This window comes from Apiospora hydei (assembly GCF_038363865.1).
Source record: "Apiospora hydei strain CBS 114990 chromosome Unknown utg000008l_segment0_segment0, whole genome shotgun sequence".
NCBI classification, from domain to species: Eukaryota; Fungi; Ascomycota; class Sordariomycetes; order Amphisphaeriales; family Apiosporaceae; genus Apiospora; species Apiospora hydei.
The window spans coordinates 1,377,489-1,388,275 of NW_027117367.1; the positions used below are offsets into that span (position 1 = coordinate 1,377,489).

The 10,787-nt window shown below is 52.2% G+C and overlaps 1 protein-coding gene across 1 annotated transcript; it reads left to right on the forward strand.

The window, feature by feature from the left end:
• Nucleotides 1-7,571: 7,571 nt before the first annotated feature.
• PG997_011017 (histone-lysine N-methyltransferase ASH1L) lies at nt 7,572-10,262 on the forward strand (the record flags this gene model as incomplete). Its single annotated transcript, XM_066815332.1, has 3 exons — nt 7,572-8,813; nt 8,923-9,324; nt 9,417-10,262. 3 exons carry the CDS (start codon nt 7,572-7,574, stop codon nt 10,260-10,262), a joined length of 2,490 nt encoding a protein of 829 aa, XP_066664622.1.
• Nucleotides 10,263-10,787: the final 525 nt, after the last annotated feature.

Genomic DNA, 10,787 nt, shown 5'->3' on the forward strand with positions numbered 1-10,787 from the left:
CCCCGAGACAAGTTGCTGCATTGATTGATGGTTGTACACTCGAGCGGCGTCAAACAGCCGTGTGTTTTATGATTTGGTGGGCACTGGTGCGAGGCTTAATATACAAGTATGTACATAAATAGTGTACAGGGGTCCAGTGATCCCACTCAAAGTGCTACCCCAGCTCTTCTAGCTCTGGAACCGCCTTCTGCTTCCCGCTTTGTCTCAATCCTTCAGTTGACTCTGCATCAATCAAATACTCCTTCTTAGGGAGACGTTAGTTATGCATCGACTTATGCAGAATCCCATCTGAGCAAAGCTGCTGCTGCCTAGGGTCACTGTCAAAATGCCATGCAAGATACCAGTGCTCGCAATTCAATTCCTGGCATCTCGATGAGCACAGTTGGCCCTGCCTACATGCACATATCCGAATGCATATTGTTGGCTTATGTGGTTTTCTCATCTTACATCCCGCGACGCAAATGTAGTTGGTTGCTAGTCGGGAAGCTGCTGCGCCTCGTTCATTCATAGATCCTAAATTGGCCACCAATCAAGCAGCAGGTCAGTCCGCGGCAGCCGACAAGAGCAAGATGCCTGGTGCAAAGCGTCGCCTTTTCTGGCATTGCCTTTGGCCAGTCGGACAGTCGACCAGTCGCGTTCTTGCCGTATGCAAGTTGCTCAGTATAGATGACTAAGAGTACCATCAAAGCGTACCAGCATGGCCTGAGAAAGGCTAGGCCTCAACCACGCACACAACCTTTTTGCCCGATGCGGCAGTCCGCCAAGACACGACCAGAAGCACAGCCGCACAACGACGCGCAACAACCCCCGTCACCTGCTTTGGAAGTTGATGACGGGCACTTGACCACAAACTCGTTGATATACTGCTAAGCCTTCACCACGTACGCCATTCGTGGTATTTCGAGCGACGACCTCCACGTCAGCTCCAGGCAATGCCATTTCTACTCGCATGCCGGTATCCGGACGGGCTTGGGGTCGCTATCAGTGGGGGCGCTTGGCGAACGAGAGCTGGGCAAGAGGGGGGTTGTATCGCGACATCGTGCCCAGAACGCCCCAACAGCTTTGTGCGCATCCAGCAACATTGGCATGTTAATTGCTTCCAGTCGTCTCTGGGGTGACCACAGCTGGGTGGTTTGGTATGTCTCCATAGCCAGCACTGACTTACAGCTTTTAGGTCATGACGTCGTCTTTGCAAGCTGTTCTCATCCTCTTAAGAACTTGTATACTGGCCCGTAATCAGGAACTCGATCGGGCCCCTTTTGAAAAACTCGGATAGGGGCTAACAAATGTGAGTGTGACTCCCAGCTGTCTGCCAAGGCTGGCCAGCCTTCCAAACGAAGTGTTAGGTGCGAAGGATTCAAGCTCCAGGTTCGCTGCTTGTTCTAAGGTATGAATATGTTCGGGAACACTCGCTCGAGGTGACTGTCACGTCTAGGACGGTCTTGACTGAGCTTATAGTATGCACTACGAAGGATAACGATCGCAATACAACACTGCAAGGGGGTATTGAAAGCGCACGCTGGCCATCGATCGCCATGCGCAGGAACTTAAGGGAAGTGTACCACTTGCCGCGCCCTAGTCTCTCGACAGCAAGGCTTCCTCACGAGGACATATGTTGTAAAATCGTTTAAGAGGTAAGAGGGGGCGACAAGGTGACAGCACAGGATCTACTTACTGGGATTACTGGGAAGTCTAGATCGGAGCCAGTGAGAACTCTTCGTTTCCGTTGAGTTTATTCGCGTTACTGCTACTTCCCTTCAGTAACACTAGGTAGTATAGGGGTATGCAACCCAATTATCGAATGGTACCGATAGTACCACGACCAGTGAACCATTGAATCAGTATCCCAGCCTAATACCGGAACTCAGTTCCGTGGTGGTTTCCATTGTTAAAAGAATCGTTGATGTGGCCGAGCATACCCGTAGGATCTTAGCTGCCTTGCCCCTGGGTCTAGCCACAAGTCGCATGTCTACTATTGCCATTATAGTGATGCATATTGGAGCTACTGAGAAACACTATAAACACGTAAAGTGATATCAAAGTGGCCCTCCTTAGGGCTTGTGGTTGATGGAGGAGATACCAATGCACGGCGAGACCACTGAAACATCACTAAAGGAATGGCGGGGTAGGCCGAAAGGACAAAAGGAGCACCTACTATCCTCCATATTTAGTGGCCCACGCACACATGTCCCCTAGGCTGACGGCAGGCTTGCATGGCGAGTCTGTTGAGACTCATCGGCGCTGTAACTCATAGGTGGTGATTGAACATGCATACTCGCCTGAATGGTAGCCGGGTTATGTGGTTTTCTTCCGAGTAGCCAAGAGACACAATCATGGCAGGAAACTCACCACCCTAGTTGGTTTGCACATCAGGCCACTCAGATTGCTCATCAATGCATCATGACTGCCATGCGATTTGTGAGCAAATATTGTCTCTCTCTCTTTCTCTCGCTCTCCCACCGCGTATGTGATGTGTTCCTTACAACAGCACACGATCTGACCGAGTGGAACAACACATACAGGGCTTTGGGATACCCATAGAGCTAGCTACGTAAAAGACTACCAATGCTCACTCAACACCTCCTTCTCCCACGTATTTTTGGAATATCATTTTGGTCGAACATATTAGGATAGAGGTCGTATCCTCTGCAGGACAGGTCGAATCTACGACCCTCAGCTACCATAGCAACAATATGTCGATGACACAAGTCAGCCGACATACATTTAATGATGTTCTTCCTGCCCGCGGTGCCCAAGTTATTTAATAGAGCCTAATCGTATGTTTAGTATATGTATTGCAAAAGCAACTGGGGATCGGTGGCTAGAAGCAGGGCTGTGACGCCACCTAAGAACGCACGCCAATCGGTTCACATCTTGGACTTCGCGCTGGTGATGTGACGTTCCAGAGGAATGCCCATGGGAAGATATGGTGTTGGGTAGAGCACCAAGTTACTGGAAATACTCTTAGTCATATATGATACCGGGCACGTAGTATGCTCCTTGCCTCCCATGGTAGACGGGAGACAGCATACTCTGATGCGTGGGTTTCTTTCTTGGGAAGGCTGGGGCTTCACGTATATAGGTAATCCAAAGTATGATATGATAAATATTAGAATGGTATACGCCTTTTGAACGGTATGAAGTGTCAAGATGAAGACAGGCTACTTAGCTCACTGCCAACACCACGCAGTTCAAAGTGTTTCAAACCCAACTAGATATCAAGCCTCTTCCTAGGGAAAGAATCACTGGTACGAAATGCCGAAGTGCATTCTCCATGGTTTTCGCCAGTAGCACAGAGATGTACAAGTGGGCCGTGGTGATCTCCTAGGTCGTCACAACTCTCGTCCATCGCAGAGGCGTAGATGCAGCCGGGCTGAGATGTCGAGATACAGCGCGGGCTATGCTATCTACATATCGGCCGGTCGGAAACCTCTGTGTCTGGTAGCCGTCGGCAAGGCAGGTAATGAGGCACTACAAGATCTTTCATAATGGAATGAACAGGTACGAATGGTGAAACTGCGTAGTCTAGCCGAAGTCGGACTTTGTAGACACTTGCGTGGTCGGTTTCTTTGACTCTCAGAGCAAACACTGGGTTGGGCATGGTTGGCAGCTCGAAACGCCCGGATATACATGGCATGGGCGAAATCGCCGAGGAATCAGAGCAGGAATGTTATTCTCTAGCTCAGTGGGATTCTGTATCAAACGCGCCCATGTATTGCCTTGGGAGCGATTTTGAGGAGTTCGATGGTCTTATCGAGTCGTCTTGGACTGTTTTGGGTGATCGGTGATCCTACCACCAACTACTGGGGCCCCCTCGTGCTCCGACAACGACAGGCTGGACCAAGTTCGTCACCGCCAGAACGCAGCATACGACTTGCAGCCGATTCCAATGTCGTTAATGGCTGGGTGAGCTAAACATTTGCGGCATCAATATCCTGTTGGTACCCGTTTCGAGTCCTTGCTCGATTGATACTGTCTCTGTACGCATTGGTACGCAGCTCGAGAACCATTTGCAACGACCTTTGACCAGAGGGACACCAACAGAAAATCCCACGCTTGAGATGGAGATATCACCAAATGCTACCAGAACTACGAGAACTTCGGGTTCGTGGCATCGCAATGTGCCACGAGATATAGCTGCAGGCTGATAGCCCGCACACCGTTTGCTGCAATCAGCATTTCCCCTCGCATGGCAAGCCGCCAATCCCGGAACTCCAAGCAGCTCACCAACTGTCACAGCTACATATATAGTAGAATCGCAAGACGACAGATATGCTGCGTCTATTCTCAAGATTCCAAACAGGGTTTGCCACTGTCAGGTCAGACCCTGATGACGGTAGCCCCGGCTTGTGGCCATGCCTGAAACGTAGTTACCGTTCGAACATGTCTATTCGATGTTGATTCAACAGTGTCTCTCAGAAACCAATGTCTATAGACAACTTACAGCAGAAGGTATCGTAGAAGCAGACCATACTATGTGTTATTTGAAAATATTGTTCAAGTGTGATGACCGAGTACGATCTGATTGAACGAATCATACCCAACAGATAAGTCTAACCAACGTGATCTCGCCAACGAAGTCAGATCTTACGCATGGATGATGCAGAGAGAGTATTTCTTCTACACATGAATGCCAATATCCTACGGTTTGGAGTAGACGAGATTGGATACATCGCATCTGCCAAAGGCGACGTATAAGTTCAGCCGAGTGACCAGTGGCATGGTAGTCTGCGGTGGAGGTATCCCGAAGCTTGCTGTTGCAAGAAGTCTCGAATCAGGATATCTCCCGAACAAGTATACGGCTAGCTGCCTTCAACCAAGGAAGCTGGCACATGCTAAGGGAGGAATATTGATGGGTTGTCGTCGTCGTTGACAAATGTTGGTCTCTCAGCCCCGACGTGGTGTGTGAAGTGGTCGGGAGTCCGGCGTCCAACAAGGAAAAGGAATTACGATGCAACTGTCCAATAATTACCAACCAGACTGGACGCTCGTCCGGGGGTAAACGGCAGATATCTATGCGTGTTTGCCAGTGACACGGTCAAGAGTGAAGCTCCGAGTTGGCGTACCAGTAAGAGCGAGCGGGTGGCAAATGCCGGGTGTCGTGCCTGCTGCCCTGGAGGTGGTTGTCTCGTCAGATGGCCAATTACAGGATTCGAATATCAAGCTTCCGAAAAACCGAGATCTGATATCTCTTGTTAGTGACTACTTGCTCGCACTCGTTTTTACGGTCTGGTTGATTACGTTGGGGTTTTTATGGTCGAGTGTCCATGGGCACCCTTGCTGCCGATGTCAAGGTGCACATAGCGGCTCAAGGTGTCATCCAAGCAAGAAGTGATAACCTCGAGGGCGCCTCGTCCGATCCAATCAGCCGGCTGTAGGACAAGCCTCATGCCGGCCTGTCTATATGAACATGTCCACACAAGCCCAGTGCCTCGATTGCGAGCGAGCAGGCCGAGTGTCACTGGGGCATGGCCATGGTCAAGTTGGCGTTCCATGCGGCGACCGATCGATCCCCCTCCACATCGAGTGCTCCACCAAAAAGATAGACAGTCACCTCACTCACCTCGGATTCCTTCCTTCTTCGATGCCGGGCGAAACTAGGCAAGACGGCCACAACCCATCCCCATGGCCAATTCGGATCAAATTTGACCACGCCCAAGCCATGGCACACATCTCTAGCACAGGTCCACACACTATTCCGTTGCATCCGCGCCTGACCTGTCTAAGTCGCCGCTTCCTCCGGTCAAAAGGTCGACTTTCCGTATAGTGCCCCTGAACCTCTGAATGCGGCCCGACGTTGACGATGGCGATGAGGAGAGAACCCGGCATGCAGTGGGAGTCTCTGGCGCGTCCTGTATACCGCGGTTCCTGTCTACTCGTGCTAAATCGACCTGGCATCAGATAGCTGATAGACGCATCTATCTTCGAGGTGAAGTATGTAGTTGTATGGCTTGCAATATGCCACTCGGCCGAGTCCATTGATTGTCCATCGCAATGCCCTGACACCATGAGATGGAGGAGGAGGCGAGGTTGGAAGATGAGGGCGGCCACGGCGGACCGGCCTGGCTTGAATACTGCTGGGTAGGCACAATCGGGGGCGGTTTTTCTCGCGATGAAGTGAAGTTGGCTCTTCGCCTTAAGGGGTGAACAATAGAAGTGCGTTTGTTCCCCCCAGGAAAGCATTAATGCCATCAAACCCCAGCCTTTTTTTCCCATCCCACGCTTTCGTTGATTGTGCCGTAGCCGAAACTGTGATTAGACCCCCCTCCCTCTCTCTCTGCCTGTCTCCGACTTCCATCCTCCGTCCATTTTTTTCATCTCTTGCGTCCCAATTCCTCCCCTCCACCCAAACCTCCTCTCATCCCTTTGGCCAAACTCCACGGTCCAGCGCACACAACACGACACGACACGACACGACACAACACGCTCCCACTCCTTTCATCAGCCACACTTTGGTTTTGCACGCATCTTCAACTTCCACCACCACCATTCTCTTTGCTGGTATATCTCCAACCAACCACCAACACCACAACCCTAATATACCTGACTCACTCAAGACCCTCCTGCCATTCCACGTCACCTCCAGACTTGGAACGTTAAAGCAACTGTCCATCCAGATCGGCAAGCAATTGACAGAACCCGTCGAGTTTCGATTACGCATGTCTGACATGGTTCGGCCTGAGCCATCACCAACTGCGACTCTGTAGCGGCCGACTACTCTAATAATTCTGACCTCTCCGGTCTGACTTGTCCTGAGCTTTTCTTCTTCTCTCTTCCCCCTCGTCCCTCGTCATCAGTCAACTCGGACACCAGATGTTCTACGGTTGTTGGATCTGATTGTTCCATCACCCTTTTCACGACACGCACGCACGCGAGAGTGGAGACGGTTAATTGCATTCCAGGAGCTTAACTGTATAGAAGAAGCTGCTTGATTCTTTCAGCCTGCAATCTTCGTCTCTCTGACTATTGTCGGTCGGTATTGTTTGGTCTCGATCAATCAAAACCCAGGCAGCGCCATTCCCTTTTCACCCATACCACCAGCCGTATCCCCCAATCCCGTCTCTTCTTTTCTCCCGCTATTTACTTTTGTCGGTTGATCTGAGTGTCCGGTCCCTCCCCTCCACCCTGGCCAGCACCAGAACCAGCACCAGCGCCAGCCGCACACCACATGGTAATACCTGACAATACCACACCACACCACTCAGACTCCCGGGCTCAGACTGCCATACCCACATCCACAAACCACCCCCAGTCGCGTTTGTGCAGTTGCAGTTACAGTTGCAGCAAGCAGCAGCAGCAGGGCCCCTAGCGGAACCACTTGGATCCCGCACACAGCCTATCAGAACCTTGTCTTTGCATTCATTGGCATCCACTCGCCGACCTACTGCTAACTCAACTACCACTTGTGGTAAACCAACACATCCATTCCTCGACTCAACGCGTCGAGCTCACAATCCCATCCCCCCAACTTACTTGTCTAAACCACAAGTGAGCCGCGCCCACCACAACACCCAACTCTTTGCCATTGGAGCTATTGTCGCGACTATACATCGCAACATACTCTAGACACCATGGCTACCCTTCCTCCGACGCGTGCTATGTCGTCGGAGTCGAGCTTGGGCGGTGCTGCCGACACCTTCTCCCACGTCGCGTCTCTCAGCTCGACACCCCCTACCACAGTCGCCGACAGCATGAGCTTAGCTTCCGACGCCTCCAAGAACGATATCGCCATTGCTTCCGACCCAATTGACGAGGTTGTGCACGACTCGGTCGAGGCCCAAACCACTCCTGAGCCCTTGCACCTCGCCCTTGCTGTAGAGACCCACGAGGTCCTTATCACCGAAGAGACGCACACCCAACAAGTCGAAACCGATAAGGACACCCCAGTAGATGAGCCCGCCGAGCCTGCCCAGCCATCTGACGCTGCGCCCGCCGATACACCGACAGACACGCCCTCGCAAGGTCGGTCGCGACGCGCCCGGCGAAGCGAGCCAGTTTACAACATAGCCAAACTGAGTGGCACGGCAATCCACGGCAAGCGACGCTCCAAAGGCGACATCATCAATGATCGCAAGCGCAGAACTATTTCGGGCACTCTACCAACCGGCGACCTCGATGGCGCAGACACGAACAGCGACGGCGCGGCCCAGAGCGCCGGCGAGATGGTTCAAGACGGAATCAAAGCGCTCAACATGCAGTGGAGCATGAAGGGCCTCGACACACCCGACATCAAGAACCCCAAGAAGCGCGCACGATCACCTGAGCCGGTATCGAGACGGATTTCTACGCGCTCGGCCGGCCCTATTGCAGATAACCTCATGCAGAAGGTATCTGCCATTGGGAAGAAGGGCAAGAAAGCTGTGCAAAAGAGCCTCTCCAACATCCCGCGAGAGTTGCGAAAACTTCAGGACACCAACGAATTTGCCAAAATTGATACGAAGCCTGTTCTGTATAGCACTTGGGCGAAGGGCAAGCTTGTGGGCCCTGATGATGACCCGGAGCCGCCTAAGAAGAAGATAAAGACCGAAGAGTCCAAGCCTGCGCCCCCAAAAGAAGCCGAGCCTACTCCCGAGGCTGCTTCCATCTTCAAGCGCAAACAGAACAAGAAGTGGCTGGATAGAGGCCTCTACTCGGGCCAAGAGGCGCCCTTAGATATATTCAAGAGCTTGACACCGGCCGAGAGGAAGAGCATAGCAGATTTCCCCGAACTGGTTCCCAAAGTTGGCGAGAAGCCCAACTCGACCTTACCAGCGCCCATGTTCAACGGCCTTCGTCTTCTGATCAAGGGCAAGGACTTCAAACTCCCTTACGATGTGTGCAATCCTCTTCCCCCAGGGGCAACCCAAGCCCGAAGGCTGGCGCACGATGACCAAGAGTATGCCTTTCTCCCCCTTTTGAGCCCCTAAGAAATTGAGATTCTAGATACTGACCGATTACACAGACCGTTTCGTGGGCGGTGCTGGAGCCTACTGGAAGAAAACCCCACACTTCAAAGACTATCAGTCGAAGTGTGTATGCACGCCTGAAGATGGCTGTGCCGAAAGCTGTCAGAATCGCATCATGTTATACGAGTGCGATGATACCAACTGCAACTCTGGCTCGAAATACTGCCAGAACCGCGCATTCGCTAGGCTGACAGAGCGAACCAAAAAGGGTGGCAAATTCCGTGTGGGTGTCGAGGTGGTTAAGACCGAGGACCGCGGTTACGGAATCCGGGCCAACCGCTGCTTTGAGCCTGGCCAGATTATCATGGAATACACCGGTGAAATCATCACCGAAGAGGAGTGTGATCGTCGGATGAACGAGAAATACAAGGACAACCAGGTAAGTGGTGGAGGATATGACATCTGATCTACCTTTGGTCACGTGACTAACATTTGTGATATAAGTGCTACTACCTGATGTCCTTTGATCAGAACATGATCATTGACGCTACGACCGGTAGCATCGCTCGTTTCGTCAATCACTCATGCAGTCCCAACTGTCACATGATCAAGTGGATCGTATCCGGACAACCGCGTATGGCGCTGTTTGCCGGAGATCGGCCCATCATGACAGGCGAAGAGCTGACATACGACTACAACTTTGACCCCTTCTCGGCTAAGAACGTGCAAAAGTGTCTCTGTGGTAGCCCCAATTGTCGTGGTGTCCTGGGTCCCAGGCCCAAGGAGGTGAAGGAGGTTAAGCCTGCCAAGCAGGACCTCAAGAAGACGGTCAAGGACGGAGTGAAGGCCGGCAAGCGCAAGATCCAGGAGCTCATTGGGGATAAGGAGGACGGCACTGCTGCCAAGAAGCGGAAGATCAAGACCCCCACCGCCCCCAGCGCCAAGCCCGTGAAGCGAACTGGCTCGAGCGCCTCTCTCAAGGGCGCGGCGGCCAAGGCGGCCAAGGTTGTTAGAAAGACCGTTAGCACCATCTCTGTTAACACCAAGGGCGGTGCCAAAGGAGCTGCCAAAGGAGCTGCCGCGCCTGCGTCTTCCAAAAAAGTCACGACTGTTAAGCGCAAGTCGACCGTGGTCAAGACATACAGCAAAGGCAAGGCGTCGACGACTGCCCGTCCGACAACCAGCCCCAAGAAGTCGTTGTCGCGGAAGTCGAGTCTGACTATCGTGGCCGCCACGGGCGAGGAGAACCAAGATCCTCAGGAGGGTGTTTCTACCGCCAAGAAGCTGGCGCTGGCTGGTGCCAAGGAGAAGTCTACTCCTACGCGAAACAGCCCGAGGGAAAAGCGCTGCTGCTGGCGTAAACTCTCCAACCCCTAGGAAGGGCTTGGAGATGGCGCGTGTCTCGCCCAAGATCCGACTTGTGCAGTCGCCCTCCAAAGCTGCAGCATGAACATGCAGCTTGCTATAACAAACCATTCACCAATATCCTAACTATCACGGTCCACCTGTCACTCAACGCCAGGATAATGACCACAGCGAGTTTGTTTTTTCAACTTACACTCTACAATACCACCATCACCATACCAAATATAGCCAGAACACAGAGAGGAATGAGGCTAAGAGCTGAGCCGCACATGGCTCGGTGGTTTTTGGCCGCGTCACGTATACGAGATACCACGTTGGCGATGAACTTGGCCGCGGCGGAATGAAGCAAAGACCCTTTTTTGCCAAGACACATCATGTATTTTAGGAGGTATCTCTCTGGTTGTTTTTCTTCTATTATTTATCCTTGTGGACTGTCATCATCTGAGGAGTGCGTGCAAGGAAGGAAGGAGGAAAGAGGCATAAACTCAGGGCGTTCACAGGCGTATGGTTTGGTTCCCCCCTGTTTTTTGCTGTTGC